The sequence below is a fragment of the Heteronotia binoei genome, chromosome 2, assembly GCF_032191835.1.
Source record: "Heteronotia binoei isolate CCM8104 ecotype False Entrance Well chromosome 2, APGP_CSIRO_Hbin_v1, whole genome shotgun sequence".
NCBI lineage: Eukaryota > Metazoa > Chordata > Lepidosauria > Squamata > Gekkonidae > Heteronotia > Heteronotia binoei.
The window spans coordinates 176818980-176846190 of NC_083224.1; the positions used below are offsets into that span (position 1 = coordinate 176818980).

The following is a 27211-nucleotide window of genomic DNA, read 5'->3' on the forward strand; positions in this document are numbered from 1 at the left end:
TTTTTTTAAAGGAGTTTTTGAAGCACCATACATTATTCAAGACGTGTTTATCTTAGCTGGGAAGATGAAGAGACCTTTTGTATCCTCAGACTGGTTGGATTATACTGCATGTGTAAACCACAGTCTGTTTTTAAAAAGGAAAAAGTCGCAGCTTCTTTTCAACGCTTTTGAGCCTCTGCGCTACTTAAGCAAGTAACCCAAACCTCAAGGTACACCTGCATCGAAGGAAAGCGTGAAATTCTTTGTGTTGAGCAAGGTCATGCGAGTGGGGGGGTTTCGTTAAGGCCCCAAACCTGGGCCGCACACCCGCTCCTCCAAGAGCAAATATATAAACCAACCAGCAAGTGACTGCTGCTTTAAAGGAAAAAAAGAGATACAAATACATGTCCCATAAGGGGACAGGAGACAGAACCCTTGCAGCTATCCTTTACTCCATTGTGCTGGTCCTGCACAAAGAACTGTAGAACTTAATGGGGCATGGCAGCCCTTGTGCAGATCTTGGGGAGGCACCCCCTCTCCCCATACATACAAACACACACACACACACATTTTTATATATATCTATATCTATATTATATACATACACACACAATAAGACTAGGGAATAGCAGGGACAGGGCCATGCGCTCTCTGTGCCAAGGTATTCCAACTTCGGTGCCAAGGGCCAACACAGGTGCTTTATCAAAAGAAACAACTGGTATGGATGATGCCCTGTAGGCAGATTTTTTTTTTTGTCCGGGCTCATTTTTGCATCATAGAATCGGAAGGGACCACCAGGGTCATCTAGTCCAACCCCCTACACATTTTGGTCTTCCTCTCTGAGTGAGGGAGGGAGAGGTGAGCAGGGAGGCAGGCACTGCCCAGAAACTCTGCCCTGGCTCCAAATTCACTTTAGCCTCCCCACTCTGTCTTCAAAGGGAAGCTTCCAAGGCCATATGAGGGATAAGGGTAGTTGAAATGTTGCCTCGACGCCCCCCAGAAATGGGCAAAAGGCAGCTCTGGTAAGGGCAATAAGATTGGAATCAGGAGGGAGAAAAATCCACTCCGTTCCCATTGATGTGAATTAGGGCCTCCCCCAAGTTCACACTCAAAGCCACAAGAGGCAGCTGATTCTGGACCTTTCAGAATCTTTCGCTTCAAGACTGTTTTTACTTATTTGGCGGCCATTTTATTTTTGGCATCTGGGAAGAGTGCTTTGCTTCCCCCATGCTACTAAAGCTATTTCTGAATTCAACAGACAGAGGTCCCCTTCCTGATTCTGGATTCATTAAAGATGCTTCTGAATTCAACACAGATAGAGGTTCCCTCCCTGACTTTTGGATTCACAACGAACCTCTTGGATGTTCCCAGTCCAAAAACCATCTACATACATATTTCACTCTTACTTTGTTCATCTACATACGCATTAAGCATTTTTAAATTTATCTACCTATCCATCCTCAGGAAAGCTAAAATCCTGAGGGGTAGAACCAGGTATGGACAGGGCACATCCAAAGTGCTGCTGGAATGCAGGAAGGGTTACCAGAGAGAGACAGAGGACAGTCGAAGCACTCCAGGTTATCTTGGCAAAGCTTCCAGGGGAAGTCGCCCTGAGTCCGCTTGCGGAGAGGGCGGGATATAAATGCAAAGTAATAAATAATAAATAAATAAAATAATAAGTCCTGTTGCCGCTGTTGAGTTCAGTAGCGGCGAGCAGTTCTCCCCGCTCCCTCTTCCATCTGGAGATCCTAGAAATTTTGTCAGGTATGAGAATCGATCTCAGAAGAGCCAAATGCACCATTCTGCCCATTTCACCCTTCCCACAACATGCCTGCATCCAAATTCAAGCGTCACCTTGGCCCGGCCCAGCATCGTACTCTAGCTTCCAAATCCACCAATGTGAAATCTGGTACCCATGCCCCCCCCCTCCCCAGCTGCAAATGTGCTAAAGTCATCTTGATCTATGAGGAGTTTGAGGTGTTGTGCTTTGGCTGGTGAGGGAAAATACTGGGGCATCTTGAAATGGGTTTTCTCGTCACCCAGGCCCTGGGGCTGGTGGGACATCCACAGTGCTAGAAATTTATTTTTAAAAATGAATACCCCTATCCTTTCTTCAGAAGAGAAGTCCAATGTTACGAATCAGGCAACAGCAAGCAAAGCTCAGTTGAGATGTTTGGCCACAGCCAACCACAGCTCAGCCCTTGGTTCAAACCATCACTGCTCTGCTTCCGCATTTCCTGACCCAAAATCCTGTATATTTATATATATAGGAGCAAAACAGCCAGTTTTTTTTCCTCTCTGCAATTTTTGGAGAGATTATCAACTAGCTTAACCAAGTGAGCCAAAACCAAATCAGGTTTGCGTTTTGTCCCGCCCCCCCCCCCTTAAAAATTTTTCCAGAGCAATCTCAAATGCCAGTGGCTTTCTATAATGCTACTCTTTGATTGGGGCTCAGAACTTCAAATGGTTTAGGCAAAAAACCCCAAAAGTGGTATGGCAAACAGCAGGCCAGAGAAAAGGATGGTGCGGATAAACACAGGATAGAAAAAGACAAACACCAAGGCAGAGAAGTACCCCACCCCCATCGCCACTTCTGGAGCCTTTCTGTCCACTCTGGCTTGGGATGCAAGAAGCATTCCCTTGATGCAAGATGCTCTTGTGGAAAGGTTCCTTATTTTCAGAAAAAAGCATCACTCCTTGCAGAAGAAATCTGCAGGACCCAACCTTTGGCCAGCACGTTTTTTTAAAAACCCAACTTATAACTGCAGTCATGGGGGTCAGACAGTTAAAACCACAAGAGCTGAGATTCCAAATTCTGTGCCAGGTGAAATTTGATGCCAGGAGCTGCATCAAATGACATCCTTTCACTCTTGAGCGTCTGCCTGCCACTCAGAGGTTCTCTGACCCCCAAGGAGTGCAGCTAGGAAGGGAGGAAGATGTGGTGGGAAGAGATCATAACCGTCCCATCAGGCAACATTTTATTACTAAATTTGGGGGGGAGGCTGTCCTAATTACCTTGGGGACTTCCGTGTGCAAATAAAGTTCTGTTTCATGTACACAAATGATTTTTTGGGGGCGGGATTAAATATGACTCTACCTACGACCAGGAGGCTATCCAGTCCCAGACCAGGGCCTACCTGGGTTTCAAAAACCATGTTCAGTCATGACATTTACTTGGGGGAAAAGTCACACTGTCTGCTAACCTTGCCGGCTTGCGGTGAGGGATAATCCCAAATTATGCTGCCCTGAGCTTCTTTAAGGAATGTGATTTAAAGGTATTTTATTCTTGACGTTTGCTGTGGACTGTGTGCTGTTTGTTCTGCAAGCTGACATGCAAAAGTGTGAAGCCACAGTAGGGGTCCAATTCCCGCTACATGATTTGCTTCTGAACTTTGCTCTCTCTCTCTCTCAACTTTTAGGTATATAACCCTGCTTGAGCCCTTTGACTAGAGCGGGATATAATTTCAAATAAATAATCATGTAGTCGCTGCTTTTGTTCTCCCTGGGCTGGCTGGTTTCATTTTGCCTTCCCCCAATTCCACCCCCCTTCCTTCTACATCAGCTGAATACTCACCTCCTCCCTAGAAATGTGTTGGTTTGTATTTTAGTTGCTTTAAAAATAAGACACTATTTTTTTTTTTTTTTAGAAAAAGCAAAATAAGAAGTCTTAAGTTGAAATGTTCAAAGTTTGGCATATTGGCAAGAGGGAGGGGAAGAAAGAGGGACGGGAGAAGGTAACATCAGAAGGCCTGCTTTGGCCAGGCTCCTTAAGTCTGTCCCTTTATACTTCTTTGCTCCTGTCTGCTGTGTCTTGCTGTGCAACGGGCACAAATTATTTGTCTTTCAGAGGTGAACACAGAGTCCTCTCTCAGCAACGTCTGAGCCGCTGAAACTCTTCAGCCCTGCGCCGTCCCCCTTGTCAGGTGCAAGAGCTCCCTGCACCGCTTGGGAGTCCTTACTCAGATCCATCTTTAAGCTCAACGATGGCAACAGCTCTAATGCTTGAAACATTTGAAAGGTTCACTGACTAATTGCTCAGGCGTCTTTCCCAGCTTGTGCAGACACCCTGAGACACCCACATCTAACCAGCAGGGTTGCGATGACCAAAGGAACTTCCGAATGTTGCCTGTCAATCATCCTTCTTGATTAAAAAAATAAAGGGGAGAAAGAGTGAAGTGGGGACGGGTGAGAGGGGGAAAGCCAACTTGTCTGGGAATTGTGCATTTCCGGTTTTGTGCAGCTCACAGGCAAAAAGATCAGGGGAGAAGGGAGCAGAAAGAGCCCCCCTGCACGATTTGGAGTTTGGGAAGTGTCCCTCCCCATCCCCCCACGCAATACAGCAAGAGCATCTCTTTGCGCCAATCCATGCTTCTCCACTGCGCAGTGTTGATCTGTTCCTGCTATACGGAATCCTCACCACCATGTAGATGTGTTTTTCCAAAAGTGGAATCCTCCTCTGCTCCAATTGCAGGCCACCTTCCAAGAACAGCATTGTCTCAGGTGGGAGAAGACTTCCTCCAAAGTTTATCCTCCTCCACTTGGGGCAGTTCAGGAGTAATAAGCAAAGGAGGGTCGGGGAGAGGGGGGGGGGGGCAAGAAAGAGAGATAGTTTCATCTCCAGCTGCAAGAAGGAGTGCCTCTCCCATGCAATATTGCGTTGCTCCGTACTGGATGGAGGGAGCAAAGAGGAGAAATCGTCGGCAAGTGAGCTTGAGGTGTTTCAGCGTCCCTAATGCCGTCACAGCGCTAAGATGCAATGAGGGAGAGTAAAAGGCGAAGAAGAGGAGGAATGTGAACGAGAGTTTGGAGTGTGGACACCAACAATGAAGAGGAGGAGGAGGACAATGGAGAGTTGGGGCGGTTTCACATGAGACTGCACTTCCCCTTGATTTTGTCTGTCCTCTTCTGCTTGTTGGACCTCTTGCCATCGATGTTGAGGCTCATGTTCCTCCTTTTCTCCAGGTTGAGCAGCTCCTGGAAGAGCTCTTTGACATTGTAGTTCATCTTGGCTGATGTCTCCATGAAGGCGCACTTCCACTCCTTGGCCATGGCCTCACCCTCTTTGGTCTCCACCTCGCGCTGTGTCTCGTCGCACTTGTTGCCCACCAGCATGATGGGGATGCTCTCCACGCTGCCTTTGATCTGCACGATCTGCTGGTAGATGGGCTTCAGCTCCTCCAGGGACTGCTTGCTGGTGATAGAGAAGACCAAGATGAAGGCGTGGCCTTTGGAGATGGAGAGGCGCTGCATGGCTGGGAACTGGTGGCTCCCTGTGGTGTCGGTAATCTGCAAGGTACAGACGCTCTTGTCGCAGCTGATGACCTGCCTGTAGGTGTCCTCGATAGTTGGTATGTACGTGTCACGGAAAGTGCCTTTGACGAAGCGCAAGACCAGGGAGCTCTTCCCCACACCACCGGCCCCGAAGACCACCACACGGTAATCATTGCTTTGTTCCGGCATCTTGAACGAGGGTGGCTGCTATCGTACCTGGGAAGAAGGAGAAAATGAGAAGGTAAGAAGGCTGAGGAGGAGGAGGGGGCGACATTGACTCGGCACAGGCCCATAGCCAGGGGACACATGGGAATCCACCTCCTTTCAATTTTGCAGTGCCCCCACCCCAGCAGCGATCTGCCAGCACTTGAGGTGAAATTAGTTAACACCCCCCGGTGCCCCAGATCCCCCTCCTGAAAAAATTCCTGACTATACCCCTGTGTTGCAACAGAACTGGTGGTGGAAAGGGTCATCAAAATGCAGCCACTTTATGGCAGCTCTGTAGGGTTTTCAAGGCAAAAGCTTTTCAGAGGCAGTTTGCGACTGCCTGCTCTGCATAGCAATCCTGGACTTCCTTGGTGGTCTCCCATCAAAGTACAAACCAGGGCTGATCTTGCTTAGCTTTTGAGATAGGGCTAGTCTGGGCCATCCAGATCAGGGCATTTTACTCATCTAAACAAAACAAACCAATTTTCACCTTGCCTTTCTCCCAACAAGGTGGATTATAAAACTGGATCTGCTTGTGTGCTTACTTCTGAACTCAAAACTGCCTTACTTTGAAACAGTGCTTAAACCTGGAATGCAGGTCGTCTTGCATAGAAAGGGTATCCCCACCCCCACCCTTTCAGCCCAAAGAATCAACCAATGACCTGGTACCAAGTCCAAGACTATGAGCTCAAAGTTCTCCTGGGGGTGGTTAATCTGCAATGGCTTTGTGAGGCAGCCAGGGTCAGTGGACAAAGGAGACCACCTTGAATCCTGTCACACCTTTCCCCAGTACCTCAGGAGAACTAAAATTAACCTTGTCAGAAATAAAAGATGGCACAGGTAGCAGTTTAAAGTTCAAAACAAATAATAAGTTTTATTATTTATAGAAAAGCTGGGAAGGGAGTAAATAATATCAGAGGCTTGTAAAGTTAAAAACAGCTGGCAGGCTGAAAATCAAATTAGAAATATACAAGAACACTCCTTATGTTGGCAGGCTGGAATTATAATATAAAATGTAAAACAAATAGCATTTGCCTCACACTGGATAACACTCTGAACTACAGAAAGACTTTTTAGATGGATTTGGCTTTTCAAATATCTCCACACACTAATCTCACTCCCTGATGTTGGAAATATGTATCTGTTTTGTATGTCCTTTGCAATGTTCTAAAGTTCCAGTCATTATAGGGTTAACACTGTGCCTGATTCCCTGTTGTCTGCATGACCTGGGAAGAAGATACTGACTACTGTTAATCAAGGTCTAGAAGCGGGAAAACCTGTTTTGTCTGTTTGGTCAGTTAGTCAGGTGACTTCCTTTGTTCAGGCAGAGAGGTCAAGAAGAAGGAGGAAGTAGCCTCCATTAAGCACATGATCTTCTAGTATGAGGATGTAGTTCTATAGTGTTCGTTAGTTTCACCTCCCAGTACCCTTTCCCTGTAGTAATAAAATATGGTTTTGCTTTCATGTTAAATGCCTCTCAATGATTATTTGATCCAGTGATCAATCGCACTGTTTGAGATAAAAAAAATAGAATTTCAAACAGAAATCGCTAACAAAACTGGTAGCAGAGGATGGTTCTTGGTTTTTGCCATCAAGCTGGTAGCTTATAGCATGGACTGTTTTTTGAACTCTAAATGATTTTTTTAAAATCTGGATCTCCTTTGAGAGAATTTAGAAAGCAATAGGCAAAAAGCTGCTATGCTGTGCAGACAAGCCTCAATTTTAAAACGACGTCTCTTTTTTCTCTTGCTATTACTGAGAGCGTTCTGACTTAAATGAGCTTTGAATTCAGATTGTCTCGATCTGGAAACGCTACTACTTTTGTCTAAAAGCCTCAGATGTGCTAGAAAGAGAATTTTTGGAGCTCTTTAACCCTTTTTCTGTGGATTACGTCGGAGACCTTGGAAGAGTCTTGCTGCAACCACATGCGCACATTCAGCCGCCTTTTCTCTCCAGTGAGGAAGGAAGAATCTTTAACCCTGTCCTGCCTGATTGCTGTGAAAAATGTCAAGCCCAGAGAGAGGAGCCACGTCTTCAAGAACAGCCACTGCAAATCTTGGTTTTGGTATCGTGAGAAACCTATCAGTGATAGGATTTAGTACCCTGAAGTTAACTAAGAATAATTTCTCATTCTGGCTCTCGCTTCTAACGCAAAGACTTGAGATTTATGGAGCTGAAAGAGTTTTGTCTGAAAATCCCTGAGAATGAGCAAGAAAAATCAAAATTTAAAAGGATAGATAGTTTTGCAAAACCTCTCATTTTAGAATCTCTTGAGGCATATGAAATTCCTGAATTGCACATCTTAAAACTGCAAAACAAATGCTTGAATGACTTAAAGATAATTATAACAAAACTCCCCAAACTCCCATAAGCACTATTCATGATTTAAAGAGCAAAATATTTGGTTTTCAAGTGCAAGAAGGGGAGAATGTGACTAAACGTCTGAAGGAACTTATATGCATGCAATCCAAACTACAGGAGCTTAGTGAGGCTATTGCAGAATGAGACTTAATCTCAGCTATATTGAAAGCTCTACCCCGTATTTACAAGCTAATTAAGATGATTTTGAGACTGCAAAAAGATCTGAGTCTGGAAGGCCTGTTAAATGCTATCGAGGAGGAAGCAGCTTCCAGATCTGGGGACAAGGACTGAACAAAGGAATAGCAATTTTTAAAGCACATGTTTCAAATGAGGAAACACGGGTGCCATCTCATGGCCATAGAAATAATAGCAGCCAGAAATTTTTAAAGCAGAAATTTTCCAAGCCACATGGCCCAGGAAGGAACAAAGAAAAGAACAGAGAAAGTACTATGCATGTCAATAATGTGAATTTTATTGGTGAAAGAGGAAGATTTTTGATTGATAGTGGATCTTCTATGCATATCTGTTGATATAAGGGCATGTTTTCAGAGCTGGATGAAAGTCAGAGACCTGAAATGATAGGTGCCAACCAGAAACCCTTACAAGTTTGTGGTGTGGGTGAGGTCAAAATGAAATTGCTTACCACTGATGGAGATTTAATACCAGTAAGACTGAAAAATGTAGCTTATGCACCTGAATCAATTGACAATTTACTTTCAAACTAAGTGCTTATAATTAATTATGTTGTATATCTTGATAAAGGAGATGATGGTGAAATTATTCAGGAGATTTCTGGAATTAGTTTTAAACTGGATGAAAGAAATGGAGCTCATTATATTATGGACTTAAGTGAAAGGTCGGATGCTGTTGATTACAGAATCATAGAATTGGAAGGGACCTCTAGGGTCATCTAGTCCAACCCCCTGCACAATGCAGGAAACTCACAAACACCTCCCCCCTAAATTCACAAGATCTTCATTGCTGTCAGATGGCCATCTAGCCTCTGTTTAAAAACCTTCAAGGAAGGAGAGCCCACCACCTCCCGAGGAAGTCTGTTCCACTGAGGAATCGCTCTAAAGGTCAGGAAGTTCTTACTGATGTTGAGTCGGAAACTCTTTTGATTTAATTTCAACCCATTGGTTCTGGTCCTACCTTCCGGGGCCACAGAAAATAATTCCACACCATCCTCTATATGACAGCCCTTCAAGTACTTGAAGATGGTGATCATATCACCTCTCAACTGTCTCCTCTCCAGGCTAAACATGCCCAGCTCCTTCAACCTTTCCTCATAGGACTTGGTCTCCAGACCCCTCACCATCTTTGTTACCCACCTCTGGACTTGTTCTATCATGCTAATTTCTAACACAGGCTGAACATATGAAGCTGCCTTCTACTGAATCAGACCCCCCTCTGTCCATCAAAGTCAGTCTTGTCTACTCAGACTGGCAGCAGCTCTCCAGGGTCTCAAGCTGAGGTTTTTCGCGCCTGTTTGCCTGGACCCTTTTTAGTTGGAGATGCCGGGGATTGAACCTGGGACTTTCTACTTACCAAGCAGATGCTCTACCACTGAGCCACCATCCCTCCCTGACCTTCTGTGGGGACTTCCTTTGTTCAGGCAGGGAGGTCAAGGAGGAGGAAGTGGCCTCCATTAAGCACATGATCTTCTAGTGTGAGGATGTAGTTCTATAGTGTTTGTTATTTTCACCTCCCAGTACCCTTTCCCTGTAGTAATAAATATGGTTTTGTTGTCATGTTAAATGCCTTTCAATGATTTGATCCAGTGATCCATTGCACTGTTTGAGATAAAGAAATAGAATTTCAAACAGAAATCCCTAACACCTGAGAGGACTGACTGAACTTGTGACAGAACTTCCCACCACAGACCCTTTCCCCTAGCAAACTAGGTATCCCCCTGACTGAAGAGCTATATCCTGGACTGACACCCTTGAGGGCCCTTCACACTGACACCTCATACACTTGTGCCAAGTCCCCTTTTCAATGCTAGGATCTCTGTCTGTCTTCTGGGATCTTCACAAGAAGTTTTTGTCCCTCTCACAGTTGTGTTTTGTGATCTTCGTTATAACCAGGAGTCTGCCCTCTGGCACTGATGGATCTCCTCAGCACAGTCTTAAAATTTCACTCTGCCTTGTGACACACTGTGCCACAGGCTTGAAAGTCTTCTTCTGAAAAGGCCACTGTTAGCCCCTTCCAACAAACAGGAATTCTCGCAGACAAGGGCTCTAATAAAGCACCAGCTCTGTCTCAGGAGGCCTGGACTGCCGTCTCACTCACTCAGTCTAATCTCCACCAGAGCTAACCTGGAACTTCACTGAACATCAGCTCAATCTGCTCTCAACTCCCTTTAACTCGTTACATTGGATGCAGAAGGTCCCAGGGTTCGACCCCCGAAATCTCCATCTAAAAAGATCACGTAGCAGATGACGGGAAAAATCTTTATGCGAGACCCTAGAGCAGGGGTCCCCAACCCCTGGGCTGTGGACTGGTCCCGGTCCGTGGCCTGTTAGCAAATGGGCCGTGAGTTGTATAATTATTTCATTATATATTACAGTGTAATAATAATAAGAAGAATAACAACAAGAAAAAAACAACATTGGATTTACATCCTGCCCTCCACTCCGAATTTCAGAGTCTCACAGCGGCTCACAATCATCTTTATCTTCCTTCCCCCACAACAGACACCCTGTGAGGTGGGTGGGACTGAGAGAGCTCTCACAGCAGCTGCCCTTTCAAGGACAACTCTGCAAGACCCAAGGCCATTCCAGCAGCTGCAAGTGGGGGAGTGGGGAATCAAACCTGGTTCTCCCAGATAAGAGTCTGCACACTTAACAACTACACCAAACTAACAGAAATAAAGTGCACTATTGTATCATCGCAAAACCATGCCCCCCTCCCCAGACGGTGGAAAAATTGGAGACCGCTGCCCTAGAGAGCCACTGCCAGTATGAGTAGACAATACTAACCATAATGGAACAAGGGCCAGGGCTTTTTTTGGTAGAAAAAGCCCAGCAGGGACTCATTTGCATATTAGGCCACACCCTCTGATGCCAAGCCAGCCAGAACTGCATTCCTGTGGGTTCCTACTAAAAAAAAGCCCTGCCAATTCAGTATAAGGCAGCTTCATGTATTCACAAGAGGCTGCAGTCCAACCTTCATATACTATCTGGCACAGTGGAATTTCTGGTCTACATATTGAGGGGAGGGCAAGAGGATATGTGTTCCTGAGAAACTTTAATAACCCACGGCTACATGTACAGGCAACTCTCGTCCCTCTTTCCTAATGCGTATATACACAGACACATACTCATTCAGGATGCTGAAAATCTATTCCAAAATCTAGCCCTTTTGAGGAAGGAAGGAAGGAAGGAAGGAAGGAAGGAAGGAAGGAAGGAAGGAAGGAAGGAAGGAAGGAAGGAAGGAAGGAAGGAAGGAAGGAAGGAAGGAAGGAAGGAAGGAAGGAAGGAAGGAAGGAAGGAAGGAAGGAAGGAAGGAAGGAAGGAAGGCCACTCCTCTAAAAAAAAAAATGCTGAAAAAAGGACCTCTGTCAATCTCTGCAAAAATCCTTTTAGAGGAGTGGGCTTTCCAGACAAGTGAAAAAATTTCCTTCTTTGCATACCGGAAGAACAAAGCTGACAGAAGGGATTGATTCTCCAGCACCATCAGCTGCTCTCCTGCAGGCCCTGGGGTGGATCCTTCTCCTGATATCAGCGCTCTGTTGCTCCAGTTGCAGGGGAAACAGCTGTGGAGGTGGGTGAGTGGGAGGAGGGAGGCCTTTTCAATCTTCTTACTAAAGCCACATTGACTAATCAAGGAAGGTTGCTGGCAAGAAAAAGACAATGACAGCAACAGCCTTTCAGTGTGGCTCATCAACTGTTTTCCCTCTCGAGTGGTGTGTGGGGGGGGGAGTGCATGAGAAAAGAGCTGCATTTGTCATCCTTTAGCAGTTTCAGAAAGGTGGGGGTGATAAAAGAGAAAGAGGTGAGTACCCTCTGCTTAATCATTTGTGTGTGAAAAAAAAGAAGAGCCTTGGTGACTGGAAGAAACCGCACTGCAGAAGATAATAACTTTCAGAATCATTCATTCAAGAACTTGGGGGGGGCATCAGCCCAAATCTGGGTCCTGCAGTGCTAAGTGACTGCGGTGGTTGGTGGAACTCATTGCTACAGGATGCCCATCAAGCTCTCCCAGCTTCCCAGATTTGTCAGGGTCAGCCTCCTTGTACAACACTTCTGGATTCTGCTCACTGCCTTGCCGTCACTGTATTCCGGCCGTTCTTTTTCTCAGCACTTTGGGAATCCTACCAACAGTGGTCAACGAGACACTTCCATCAGGAGAAACTGCAATGCTAGAAAGGGGGGTGGGGGGAGAGGGAGATTTTCAAATGCATGTGTGATTAAAAATGGTGGACAGGCAGGAGGAGGAGGTTAAAAGCAGCGCTTCAGAAAGCATGTCTCTCTTCACAACAACTGAGATCACGGTGTGCTTGTAATCCACCCCCTTCTTTCCCGCATCAAATCACCTGGAAAACTGGATTCAAGCTGCTATTTCTCCCTTTCACACATATGCACCGACAGTGGCTAGAGAGGCTTTTTCAAAGCTCAGAGAGTAAAATCCGTCTGGAGAGGAAAACAACCCTGCTGACCTTTGCACCATCAATTCAGTTGGAATTATATAGAAGAAATGAACAAAAGGACCTGTAAATTGTGCCAAGAGATGCTGGAAAGGGCGGTGCCCTGTGCATGGATGCCACCTTCTTTTTCTTACAAGCAACCCACCCAGGCTTCAAGGCCTGGCTGAACCAGAAAGGCTTCCAGAGAGTGCCTTTACACAACACCCAAACTCCGAGCCCTCGTTCTGTGACTCCCTGCTTGCGGCCCCAGTGCTCGCTTCTCCTCTGACCTCTCTTTCCAGCTTCCCTTTCAGCCTCTAGACTCTGCAGCATCCCTCCAGCCAACTCAGAAAGCAGCCTCCGCTGTCAGGGTGGCCAAGCTGGTTCTGATCTCTTCCCCCTGGGGTGGTTTCCAGCCACAGGGAGCTCAATTCAGGCTGTGAAACAGGGATGCCTCCAGCCCACACACCAATGCCGCATTGAGGCCAAGCAGGGCATTCCTTGTTATACATCAAAGAGCATGCAGCTCAGCTTCCTGTTCTTCTTTGGTGTGTGTGTGGGGGGAAGTGGAGCATCCTCTTCCTTTTATCGTGCTTGCATGAATTCAGCCTTTAATTCCTACTGCAGCTCCCCCGTCCTCAAGAGGTTTGGTGAATTACTGTCAGATGCTTGTGTTTGAAAAGGAAGGGGGAGCCAATGCTAATCAGCCCCATACCCTTTGCTGCAATCCAGCATCTCCCCAAGCAGGGTGCCAAAGCAGCCTGTCAACTGCACTGCCTGCTAGTGGCCCCCAGAGCCCCGTAGCACAGAGTGGTAAAGCTGCAGTGCTGCAGTCCAAGCTCTGCTCACGACCCGAGTTCGATCCGGTTCAAGTAGCCGGCTCATGGTTGACTCAGCCTTCCATCCTTCTGTAGGTAAAAAGAGTACCCAGGTGTAAATGACTGGGGAAGGCAATGGCAAACTACCCCATAAAAAGTCTGCCATGAAAACGTTGTGAAAGCGTCACCTCAGAGTTGGAAATGCCTGGTGCTTTACCTAGTGGCCAACCCTCCAGCCCCACCCTCCATGTCTTTCTTTTACTTTTCCTGACTCTCTTTTTAAAAGTAATGGACAGACCTCTAACTGGATTTCCCAGGTCCCAGAAAAGCAGCTGATGCACCCTCACTCACAGCTTTCATATCAGCCAGTCTGGGGTTCAAGGGATGTCCTGCTCTTCTCCAACTCCCCTCCCAACCATTTTCCTGGCTGCTGCTTCTCTCCACATGGAGCATTCTGACCAATGCAGAATATCCGGCTGCTGCAGGGATGGAGGGTCTATGAATTCTTTTTGAGTGACATGACCTTTGGCTGAGCTATCTACTCAAGAGAAAGCATGTCCTAACTCTGAGTCTAAACCCACATCTGCGTTTGAACTCTTCGCTTCTTGTGCTAGGATGAATTGCCCCTTTTTCTTTTTACAAACCTTCAGTAGCTCCCATTGATAGGTCTGCTTTATATATCTATTTTCCCCAAAACTACCTGGCCTATGTATTTCTGTATGGTAATTTATGCTTGGGGCATACAAGAACCTATTAGACTAGGATCTGGGAGAATCAGGCTCAAATCCCCACTGGGAGAGCTTGCTAGTGAGTTGGACCAGTCACACACCCTAAGTCTAACCTACTTCACAGGGTTGTTGTGAGGATCAAATGAAGCAGTCAAGAATGATGTGAGCGGCTTTTGGGAGAGGAGGAGGAGAATTGGTTTTATACCTCACTTTTCACTACCCAAAAGAGTCTCGGAGTAGCTTACAATCTCCTTTCCTTCCTCTTCCCACAACAGCTGCCCTGTGATGAGGTAGGCAGGGCCGAGAGAGCTCTGAGAGAACTGCTCTTGAGAGAACAGCTCTGAGAGAACTGTGACTGACCAAAGGTCACTCCAGATGGCTGCATGTGAAGGGGTGAGGAATCAAACCTGGTTCTCCAGATCAGAGTTCACCACTCTTAACCACTACACCAAACTGCGGAGAAGTGGTCTGTAAATTAAGTAAATAGATTATTTTAATTTCTATATGGTAGTGGATAAAGCTCTATATTGCTTTGTGGTAGGTTGTATGCTTTGTTGTCTGCAATATGATAACATTTATAGTCATTGGGATTTTTCAGCTGTCATAACATTCTTACTCATGCTCATTCAGTCAAGTTTTCTAGAAAGTGTTACTATCTAGCATTTTGATTGTTTTTCATATGATCTTATTTATACATTCTTTTTATATCATGTTTTGGATCTCCTGACGAAGCTACAGCAAAATGCCTAGGGCAGGGGTGGCCAAACTGCAACTCAGGAGCCAAGTGTGGGTCTTTTACACATATTGTGTGGCTCTTGAAGCCCCCACCATCCCATTTGGCCAGCTTGGAGAAGGCATTTCTCTCTTAAAATTACTCCTCCAAGCCAAGCCAGCCAGCAGCTTGGAGAATGCATTTAAAGTTGTGTTCTTTCCACCTCTTCCTCCCTCCTCCAATCTAATTGCCTGCTTGCCTGCCTTCCTTGCAGCTCTCAAAGACGTTCATGTCTTGTGGCTCTCAAACATTTGACATTTATTCTATGTGGCTGTTAAGTTAAACACGTTTGGCCATCCCTGACCTAGGGGCTTTGCAGTTTTCCACTGATCAATTTCCACTTTCCAGCTGCACTATCAGCATTTGTCTTTGCCTCCTTTTGTACTGGCAAACTTTAAAGGCCTGGTTCAAGACTGGTGTGGCACTGTACTCCTTGCCAAAGAAGTGGCACCGGAAGCTTCTTCAATTTGCTCTTCTTCTGGCTTGGCTTTCCACTTCCTCAAACATATCCCCCCAACACATACAAAATGGTGAAATTCCAATGACTCTGCCATTGCACTCAGTTTGATGTTGCTCCAAACCTGCTCTGAACCAGCAAGGCTCAATGCAGCCATCAGAGCTAACAGCCATTGATTGATTTCTCTTGTTCCTCTGTGCACTTGTCTAGTCCCCTTTTAAAGCCGTCCAAGCTTATGGCAACATAGGAAAGCAAAATCCCTAGTGCCGAGTCTTAGAGCTTGAAGGGATTCTACAATCACTGCTAGCTACCTTTGAAGTGGGGCACTCTGGAACCCACTTGGGCTTTTTTAAACCATCCTTTTGACAAAGAAGAGAGCCCCGGGGTGCAGAGTGTTAAAGCTGCAGTACTGCAATCCTAAACTCTGCTCATGACCTGAGTTTGATCCCCAGCGGAAGCTGGGTTTTCAGGTAGCCAGCTCGAGGATGACTCAGCCTTCCATCCTCGGTAAAATGAGTACCCAACTTGCTGGGGGGAAAGTGTAGATGACTGGGGAAGGCAATGGCAAACCACCCCGTAAAAAGTCTGCCATGAAAACGTTGCGAAAGCAATGTCACCCCAGAGTCGGAAACAACTGGTGCTTGCACAGGGGACCTTTTTCTTTTGACAAAGGTATTCTCCGATCCCTGACGAACATTCTAAACCGTCTTCTAAAAGAGTCCAAAAATTGGTCCATCTAACTCCTGATGTGAAGGCCTCCTGGCCAGGAGGTCCAAGGTTCACTTTACACTCTGCTGGAAACAACATGCTAGTGATCCATAGCCCTAAAGATATTCAGTTGTCCTTGACTAGAGTCAGGGCCTTTTTAGTCCTGGCTCCAACCTGGTGGAACTCTCTGCCAAACATCTGTGCACTGCAAGACCTTATGCAATTTCACAGGGCATGTTAAGGCAGAGATGTTTTAACAGGCTTTTTGGTTGAGGACAGCAACAGGTGCCATCTTATCTGGCACACACACACACACAGACACTTTGCTCTCTCCTGCTTGCGAGACGTATTTTGGTGTCATCCAATTTTTTTAAAAATGTATTTTAATTTCAACCAACTGTTTTAATCTGGTTTTATATTGTATTTCTGTTGTAAATCGCTCTGAGCCTGTGAACTCAGGGAAGGGTGGTATATAAATTAAAACTATTTATTTATTTATAATCTATACATTTATAAATATAAATAAACAAATTCCAAGGAAATGATACATTAGATCCAGGTTTGCTTACAAGGAATTTTTTTAATAAAGCATCAAACCTACAGCAAATGTAGGCTAAGCTTCTATCAGCTGGGCCTCAATCGCACACACATACAACAAAGCTTATCAGAATCCGAGACCAAACGCATAACTAAAACCAGGCATTTGATACCCTAAATGCTGGCTACCAGACAAATAATCATAAATTAAGCTATCCTAAACACTAGGATGAGCCATGCTGACTTGCACCTGCCTTCCAGTGCCTTTGAACAATCATGAGAGAGACAAGTTCCCTTGAGAGTGGCTGATCACCGTTCTCTCACAAGACTCAGGGCAACTAAGCAATAGCATATAACAGAACTGGAGTCACCCAGGCCATACATCTGGATTACTCAGGCCAACCCAGTCTCATAAAAGAAGCTAACCAAGGTTGGCACCGGTTAGTATTTGGATGGGAGGCCACCATGGAAGTCCAGGGTCTGGATGTAGAAGCAGGCAATGGCAAAACAATTCTGAACATCTGTTGCCCACAGAGGTACCCATAAGTCAGCCAGCTATGACTTGATGGCAAAAAACCCCCTCAGTATTCCTCTGGTTGGCGGGAACTCTCCAAGGTCTTTGGTAGGGAAGACAGCTTCCCAACACTGGCAGCCTTAAAGACCCTTTTAAGCTGCAGCTGACAGGGGCTCAAGTTGGGATCTTCTGCACATGGCCCCATTAATAAGTGAAAGTCTCCCTTGCCCAAAATGTTTCTTAGAAGTCCACCTTCTTGCCCCTTCCCTATCAGATACTTGAATAGTCCCAAGTATACCTAAAGAGTAATCAGTTCACATAATGGCTTTGTTTGGTGAGCCAGTTTGGTGTAGTGGTTAAGTGTGCAGACCCTTATCTGGGAGAACTGGGTTTGATTCCCTACTCTTCCACTTCCAGCTGCTGGAATGGCCTTGGGTCAGTCATAGCTCTTGTAGGAGTTGTCTTTGAGAGGGCAGCTGCTGGGAGAGCTCTCTCAGTCCCACCCACCTCACAGGGCGTCTGTTGTGGTGGAAGAAGATAAAGGAGATTGTAAGCCACTCTGAGACTGATTCAGAGAGAAAGGCGGGGCATAAATCTACGGTCTTCTTTTTAACATTACAAGTTGACTCGCATTCGTTTTTGCAGTGATCTATCTGAGTTTGCATCAAGGGTCTGGAATCCCCTCCCCCCATATTTAAACTGAAGCTTCTTTTGTGTAATTACAAACTGTTTCTTCCTGTCATGTTTTCCACCAATATTTATTTATTTAAAACATTTGCAAGCTGCCTTTCCGCCCAATCAGGGTCCCCGAAATTAGAGGGGAGCCATCTTTCTTCTTCTCCCAACCACCTCTCTGTAATAATCTATATTCTGGGATAAATATCCAACCTCTCTTTTCAGGTCTTGCCTTCTAACCTTGGCTGATCCCAATAATTATACTTTAGATCCTACTGTAGTTTTCACTTAAGAGCACTGTGTTGGGCTACAACTAGAAACAGGACAGCACATCCAAAATTATTATTTTTTGCCCTATAGGGCCTGGGAGTAAAACCTGGAATCTGGACCTTCCTTCCAGATTTCACATATCTCTTTACCTACTTTGCTTATACCCTGTCTTTTTCTGCAATGAAGACCACAAAAATCTACATCATTCTCCTCTCCTCCATTTTGTCTTCACTTCAACCTAACCTTCACAGGGTTGTTAAGTATGCACCAGGGCTTTTTTGTTGTAGGAACTCCTTTTGCATATTAGGCTATACCCACCCCCACCCCCCCACCCCCCGATGTAGGCAATCCTCCAAGAGCTTACAGTCGGCCCTGTAAGAAGAGTCCTGTAAGCTCTTGGAGGATTGGCTACATCAGGAGGGGTGTAGCCACAAAAAAAAGTCCTGAATATGCCCAAGCTCACCCAGCAAGCTTTCATGGCAGAATGGGGATCTGAACCTGGGTCTCCCATGCCCTAGTTCAGTGGTGGCCAAACTGCAGCTTGGGAGCCTCGTGTGGCTCTTTCACATATATTGTGTGGTTCTTGAAGCCCCTACTACCATATCAGCTGGCTTGGAGAAGGCATTTCTCTCTTTAAATCACTTCTCCAAGCCAAGCCAGCCAGCAGCTTAAAGGATGCATATAAAGTTAAAATTGCTTTCTTTCTACCTCTCTCTCCCTCTCCCATCTATCTTCCTTCCTTCCTTCCGGCTCTCAAACATCTGACGTTCATGCCTTGTGGCTCTCAAACATCTGGCATTTATTCTATGCGGCTTTTACGTTAAGCAAGTTTGGCCACTCCTGCCCTAGTCCATCACTAGAACCATTACACCATAATGGCTATCAAGATGTCTGTGGACGTCATGCACTTCACCACAATGGTACGCTCTTCTCAAAGAGAAGAGCACTATCATGCAGCTCTTGTTACTACCCCCTCTCCTCAACCTTATAATTTCCCTGCTCAAAAACATACTCGAACCTGCTTCCCACAACCCTAAACTCAACTATTCCCCCTCCTTGAATCCTCTTCTTCTGGAAATCCCAAGAGCTGACTGATCGCACCAGACCCTCCAGCAAAGACACCGAACCCTTGGACACAGCCCCATTGCCCATCCAAATCCTGACCGGTTCTGTCTCCCCTTTGTGGATCCCTCCCTCCAGCCGGGTGGCCTTGGCAGAGCATGACGCAGACTCTGCTTCACTGCCCCAGGTGGACTTCCCAATAATAGGATCAGCGTGTTCTATTTCTGGATGCCACCGTGACACAGCCATATGGCCATCCTGGCCTCACCAGCATGACAGCTTCACTGGCGTTGCAGAAACATGGTATTTGGGGGTGGGAGGAAAATTCTGCACACAACAAGCCCCCTGTTTCGTAACAGACCCAGTTTCTAACAGTTGGGGCCTTTCATAACAGCCTCAGATTCTAATGTTTGGGGCCTTCAAAAAATAGTAGTTCAGCTGCCTGTGTCACATCTCCAGACCTATCACCTCCCTGTCCCTTCTGGCTAAACCTCTTCTGTGCTCGATCTTGCCCAGTGGAATTTTATCCCACTCTCCCTTCCAAGGAGCTCAAAGCTGTACCTGTGCTATTCTAGCCCCACTGATACCTGTCAAGATGGGGAAAACTAAGCAGATTCTTTCTCTCAGGGCTTCAGTTTTCCCCTCAAGCCACAAGCACAGCATCCACTGACTTTCCAACCAGCCAAAGAAAGCCAGAGACATGGCGAGCCCACACAGCAAATGTTGGACTGTTGGTTTTGGCTGCAGAGTCAAATCGGAGGGCTTGATGCCCACTTGCTAACTCTGTTTCAGGGCTGAACTCCAGACAAAAAACTTGGCGGGGGTGGGAATGGAGGTTCTTCCCATATTGTTTCACTGACTGAAAATAGCAAAACATGATTTCCTGCTCATGATAAAGTCAAAAAACAAGCCTCTCCTGCCTAGCACATCTTCCCTGTTGCTGCCTGTGTTCTTCCCCTTTTCAAGGAAAAGATTTTTTTTATCCTCTCAGGAAACCAGGACTGGCTTGTTATTGGCTGTGACTGAACCCCTTTATCAGCACATACAGTACCTTACTATAAAAATGTTGAACTAAAACAAAAATAGTGAAACATCTTTAGGGGTCCCAGAACCAGGGCTTTTTTTGGAGCAGGAACTCCTTAGCATATTAGGCCACACCCCCTGATGTAGCCAATCCTCCCAAGAGCTTACAGTAGGCCCTGTAAGCTCTTGAAGGACTGGCTACATCAGGAGTGTGTGGCCTAATATGCAAAGGAGTTCCTACTACAAAAAAAAAACCCTGCTCAGAACAAGAAATGGCAGCTTTCAAAACGAACGCCATGACTAAGCGTTGGGAGAGGAGACAGCAAGGCTGCCTTGCAAGCACCCAAGGGGCAAAACATGAAGCTTTCCTGCTCCAGCCCCCCACTCAACAGATGGGGAGGCAGCTGAGCAAAAACTGGTTGTGAAACAACCTCAAGCAGAAAATGCCTTTGGTTGAATTGTGACACAGCCAGAGGGAAAAGAAGAATCAGAGTGTGCAGGGGGAATGAGGGTTGCTTTTAAAATATCAGCAACGCCCCTGAAAATCAGAGGCTATACAGGCAAGAAAGAGTGCTACTCTCACTGTGATTCTTACACCCTCGCCAATCTCCAGGGGACATATGGAGACCTCCCACTACTACAATTGTTGCCTAGATGACCAAAATCAGTTCACCTGGAGGAAATGGCTGCTTTGGAGAGTGGGATCTGTGGCGTTATACCCTGTTGAGGTTCCTCCTCTCCCCAAACCCCACCCTCTCCAGGCTCCACCCCCGAAATCTTCCCAACCCAGATCTGGCAACTCTACTCAGCACTCTTAAGTAAGTACCATCATTGGGCCTATCATCAGATTTAACATCTTTTACTCAGCTCAAAATGGTACCCATGCTTAAAGTTTGGTGTAGTGTGCAGACCCTAATCTGGGAGCACCGGGTTTGATTCTCTACTCTTTCTCCACATGCAGCCAGCCTGCTGACTTTGGGTCAGTCACAGTTTTCTGAGTTGTTCTCTCAAGAGTAGCGCTGTCAGCCCCACCTGCCTCACAGGGTGTCTCTTGTGGGGAGAGGAAGGGAAAACAGATTGTAAACCATGCTGAGACTCAAGTGAAGGGCAGGGTATTAATCCCATCTCCTCCTCCTCCTTCTGGAGCAGCATACCTTTTAATAGAAGAGACCTGAAAGTTATTTCTGTGGTTTGCGTGAGTCTGTCTACTCTATGTGACTTAGTGGAGGAGGTAGCTGAGAAGCTGAACAGTGGTTCTTTTCCTTGCGGAGACTGAAAGTGTTGAACTGGAACCTGGATGATTACGTCCGTGAGACTGAGCAGAACTTCCAAAGAGTTCCACAAAATTATGATCCTGCAATATGTCCATCTGATGTTCCAAAGGGATACACAAGAGTTCTAAATGCCACAAAGATGGACTGTGCGTTTGTGAAGCCTTTTATTGTATCAATAGATGGTCACAGGGATAGTGTTAACCAGTGTTCCCTCTAAACTGAATAAGTGTGAGCTAGCTCACAGTTTTTTAGCCTCCAGCTCACACAGTTTTGTCTTAGCTCAGGAAAAATGGCCCCAGAGCAAACTAATTTTTGCAGTCACTCACAACTTTAATGTCAGTAGCTCACAAGGTAGAATTTTTGCTCAGAAGACTCCACAGCTTAGAGGGAGCATTGGTATTAACTGCATGGCTAAACGTCTTGTCTAGAGTTTTTCTGGTGCACATGGCAGAGATTAAAATCTGGAACTTGATGAAGCACAATGGCATCCATATGTTACAAGCACTTGAAGGCTTTGCGTGAGGAATATGTACCCGCTTTTGTGGTACTTCTTTCTCCATAGTTGATGATAAAACTGAAGCACTGGAAGATTGAAGGGCCAGCTTATGGTGAACCAGAAGAACCAATACATACAATACTTAGAAAGACTGTACAAAGGAATAGGTCACCATTTGAAAGAGCCTATTTTTGCCACTTGTGGTCAAGCTGATATCCAGGATGAGCAAAGAACCAGTCCATTATGCTATTTGACTTTGGGGGTTGATAGCAAAATCCCAGATGGCCAGCAAACACCAAGAAGAGGCGTTCCCCTAGGAAATCATCTGAAAGCGAGACATGACCTCCCCCCACCCCCCGTTTTTCCTTCAGAACTATTAGCTCAGATGCAAAGCGATATTGCGATTATTGATTACCACTTCAACTGTTTGGGGAGCAAAGACCATCCAATGTTTTGAATGAACGCAGGTCGATGTAAATGAGGTCACAGTGGTGCTAAGGTCATCTTGCTAGAGTCCCTGCATTCATTTAGCAAACAATAATGAAGATAAGTTTACAGGGCTTATCCAAAACAGGCAGTGGCATGGCTTGCAAACCTCATGGAAATCAACACACACACACCCTCTGTTCCCCATACTTCAGAATGCAAAGTGCTGATGATAGGAAGGTCAAAAGTATTCTCCTCTTACAGCTTCTGGCTTCTCCCCAATAAAGGACAAGGAGCAGGAAGACCAATTCATCTACTCTGGTCGTAAGGGGAAGGTTTGAATGGCGATCTCCCTGTCCCAAAGGACACCGACCAAAAGGCCCAGATCGGAGGGCAGCAAATAAAAACTTGGTCATGAAACTATCCAATGAGACTCTGGCTATGGGGAGGGCATATTGCTCAGTGGGCGAATGCTGAGACTTTGGAGAGAAGCTGCCGTCCAAGGAGACAACACAATAGATGAAACAGTTGTCTGACTCCCTAGAACAGTAGTGGCGAACCTATGGCACGGGTGCCAGAGGCAGAACTCGGAGCCCTTTCTGTGGGCACGTGCCCCCCCCCCGCACACACGATGCTCTTGAGTCGTATCGGATTGAAGTTCCTCCTCTCCCCAAACTCAGGCTTCTTCCCCCAAATCTCTAGGTATTTCCCAACCCAAACCTGGCAACCCTAACTGAGCTTCCTTCAGAGAGACAACAGGGCACTCCAACCTTTTTGAGCTCATGGGCACCTTTGGAATTCTGACGTGGGGGGGTAGGTGCAATCACAATGCAACCCCCAAGCACAACACACAGAGGAAAATTCCTTGCAGGTGTTCCTGCAGTTTTAGGGAGGGGGTTAGATGGGACCCACTAGGGCAAGGGTGGCCAAACTTGCTTAACATAAGAGCTACATAGAATAAATGTCAGATGTGTGAGAGCCACCAGACACGAACGTCAGATGTCTGAGAGAAGGAAGGACGGAAAGAAGGAAGGAAAATAGGTGGGGAGGGAGAGAAAGAGGTGGAAAGAAAGCAACTTGAACTTTAAATCCATTCTTGAACTTTAAATCCATTCTCCAAGCCACTGGCTGGCTTGGCTTGAAGAAGTGGTTTAAAGAGACAAATGCCTTCTCTGGTGGGGGCTTCAAGAGCCACACAATGTGTGTGAAAGAGCCACGGTTTGGCTACCCCTGCACTAGAGAGATGGGTATAAGGCAGCTTCACGTTTTCATGTGGCCAAGATCTGGTTGCGTTTCATATTTCAAAACTGTTGTGGCATGGTCCAAGCTGAAGGGAAGAAGAGAGCATGGGTGTGTGGGAATGGGGGGGGGGGGGGAGGAAAGATCAGGACCTTGGAGCAAGCACATTTTTTTTTTGAAGGGATGTGGGTTTATTACAAGAAATGTTAGATCCCGCTAATCTGGCAGAAACAGTGGCCGGGATCGCCTCTGGTTTAGGAGTGGAAAGGGAGGAATTGCAGGCTTCCTGGCTTTCAAATATGATGCTTCTGATAGCAGTATCGGAGCAGAGCTCTTTCAAGCTACAGGCAAATTGTTGATAAGCTGTTTTTGAACTGTTGAACTGCTGTTCTGCTTTCCCAGAGCATCCCTGACAAGTATTTGTCCACCTGCTGCTTAAAAACTGCCAGTGAGGGGGTCGATTGCACTGCTGAAAAACTTTTACTGTTAAATAGTTTTTCCTATGCTAGTCCTCTCCTCTACTGCCAGCAGGAACAGCTCCCTGCCCTCCTCTAAGTGGCAGCCCTTCTAACACTTCAAAAGAGCAATCATGTCTCCCCCCTCAACCTCCTCTTCTCCAGACTGAATATCCCCAAGTCCCTTAGCCTTTCCTCATTGGGCTTGCTCTCCATGGTTACTTGGATGTAATCTACAGTGAGCACTGTGTCACCTACTCTCTACACATGCATAGGATTGCAGTTTTAGTTTAAATAAAGAAGATATTGGATTTATATCCTGCCCTTCACTCTGAATCTCAGGGTCTCAGAGCCGCTCACAATCTCGTTTATCTTCTTCCCCCACAACAGACACCCTGTGAGGCTCAGAGAAGCTCTCCCAGAAGCTGCCCTTTCAAGGACAGCTCTATGATAGCTATGGCTGACCCAAGGCCATTACAGCAGCTGAAAGTGGAGGAGTGGGGAATCAAACCCAGTTCTCCCAGGTAAGTGTCCACACACTTAACCTCTGCACCAAACTGGCCCTCCTTTCTCACATCGGACTTTCTAGTTAATACAATTCAGACTATCCCTGAAGTTTCCAAGGGTAGCAGTGCTGGTCCATAGTAGAACAACTAGATTCGAGCCCAGGAGCACCTTAGAGACCAACAAGATTTGGGGGAGGGGGCACAAGCTTTCCAGCATTAGAGCTCCCTCGATTAGATAAAAGGAGCTTTGACTCTCAAAAATCTTGTTCTCTAAGGTGCTACTGGACTCAGATTTAACCATATAAATCAGTGGACTCCTTTCATCAACTTAATTTATTAACTAACATCATGTATCTCTTGCCTTCCTCCCCCAAAAGGACACTGAAGTGGTTTGACACACTCTCCTCTTCTCTTTTATCCTCACAACGAACCTGTGAGGCGGGTTAACTCAGAGTATATTACTGGTCCAAGGTATCCCAGCAAGCTGCCAGGGCAGAGTGGACATATGAATCAGGACCTCCCAGATCTGATTTGGACACCCTAACCACCAGCTCCTACTAAACACACTACATTTTAATGTATTATTTTTTCCTAATGCCAAACTAGAATTATGTTTATAATGTATGTTACATGTTCAAAAGTAAATTAGGTGGACAGGAACACCTCTGGGAAAGGCATGTTCTCAGTTTAACCCAGACTTGCAAGCAACAGAGCAACGAACAGCTTCTATTTATTGCCTTAGGACACTCTCACCATCATTCTCCCATTCTGACATGTTACTATTTTGTTGGTTTCTTAAGCAAATGTTATCCAGACCAAATGTTCTTTCACTTTGTTAATTTCACTATGAGTTGTTTTTTCTAAACTAAAACCTCAGCATTCAGGTTAAATTACCGTGTTGGCATTTTGCAATAAATAAGTGGGTTTTGGGTTGCAGTTTGGGCACTCGGTCTCTAAAAGGTTCGCCATCACTGCCCTAGAAGATCCGTAGCAATTGTCTGACTCTGTAGAAGGCAGTTTAGTATGCTGATAAGCACCAGCAACAAGAGAGCGGAAAGCAGAGATCACTCTTCTGCTTTTAGCCAGAGGTAAAACACATGCTTTGCAAGCTGAAATTCTCAGGTTCAGTCTCCAGATCTCCAGGCCAGAACAGCTGTTTATTCAGGTATAGGACAGGGGTGGCCAAACTTGCTTGCCGCAGTTTGGCCACCCCTAGTATAGGAGAAAACAATGAGAAAGACCAAAGGCTGTGATTTGGCAGAAAGTCACTCCATACTTTCATAGGCAAGCTAAGTATGCTTTTCTGCTCTGAGCTGCATCTTGAAGAAGGTTGCATGAATGGTCTCCAGCATCTTGATGTGGTTGAATAGTTACAGTATCAAACTAGGATCTGGACAGCTCAGGTTCAAATCCCAACATTGCCATTAAAGCTTGCTGGGTGACCTTGCGGCGGTCTTGCTGGGTGACCTTGGGGCAGCCAGTTTGTGTAGTGGTTAAGTGTGCGGACTCTTATCTGGGAAAACCAGGTTTGATTCTCCACTCCTCCACTTGCAGCTGTTGGAATGGCCCTGGGTCAGCCATAGCTCTCGCAGAGTTGTCCTTGAAAGGGCAGCTTCTATAAGAGGTCTTTCAGCCCCACCCATTTCACAGGGTGTCTGTGGTGGGGGAAGAAGATAAAGGAAACTGCAAGCCGCTCTGAGACTCTGATTCAGAGAGAAGGGCGGGGTATAAATCTACAGTCGCCTTCTTCTTCCCAGTAAGAAAGTTTGGTGTAATCCAGTGTAATAGCGAAGAGTGTCAGACTAGTATCCAGCAGGCCCAGGTCCCAAATCCCCCAGTTGTGCCATGGAAATTCACTGGGTGTCTTTGGGCCAGTCACACTCTCTCTCAGCCTAATCGACTTCATAGGGTTGTTGTAAGGATAAAATGGAGGACAGGACAATGTTGTGAGCCAGTGGGTCCCCACTGGGGAGAAAGGCAGGGTATAAATGAAGTAAATGTGCAAATAAGTAATAAATCTCCAGTTGAAAAGGCATCTCAGATAAGAGGGCTGAGACAGGCTTCTCTCTCCTTGGATCTTGGAGAACTCCAGCTGATTGCAGAAGACCATATTGCAGGGGTGGCCAATGGTAGCTCTCCAGCTGTTTTTTGCCTACAACCCCCATCAGCCCCAGCCATTGGCCATGCTGGCTGGGGCTGATGTGAGTTGTAGGCAAAAAACATCTGGAGAGCTACTGTTGGTCACGCCTGCCATATTGGGTAAGGTGGGACCAGCAGCCTTCTTGGCAAAAGGCAACTTCATGCAAAGTCTGTGTGGGTATGGGGAATGCCAAAAAGGATTAACTTTCTAGATATGACAGTTGAAAAAGATGAAAATAATACACTTTTCATGAAACTATATAATAAACTAACACAGAGAAATAGATATCTGCATTTCCAATCATATACACACATCATATACACACATCCAAAACATATACACACAGATTTGCCCTATGGGCAATTTTCGTGGATCAGAAGGAACTCGACTGGACTGATCGACTTCAGCAAGGAGGCCGGGAACTTAACATGCCCATTTCTACATAGAAGTTATCCAATTGACATTGTGTTGAAGGCTAGAATAAGAGCAGACAGGATACACCCAAGAGTTTTATTGAAAGATAAACCAAAAGGTATACAAGAAGGTACTGCATGTGGGCTTTTGAATTCACCAATAGCATACAGAATCAGCAGATCAATTATGAACCCATGGCACATAGTAGCACAGTTACCTGGGTGTTCAAGCCCACCAAAAATTGACTATCGC

The 27211-nt window shown here is 46.0% G+C and overlaps 1 protein-coding gene across 1 annotated transcript in view; it reads right to left on the reverse strand.

The window, feature by feature from the left end:
* Positions 1 to 3651: 3651 nt before the first annotated feature.
* The window catches only part of DIRAS1 (DIRAS family GTPase 1), a 30552-nt gene continuing 6992 nt past the window's right edge, over positions 3652 to 27211 (reverse strand). The window contains exon 2 of the mRNA XM_060232514.1: positions 3652 to 5466. Coding sequence (XP_060088497.1) covers positions 4843 to 5439 — 597 coding nt within the window. The 5' untranslated portion in view covers positions 5440 to 5466 and the 3' untranslated portion in view covers positions 3652 to 4842. The remainder of the gene's footprint in view (positions 5467 to 27211) is intronic.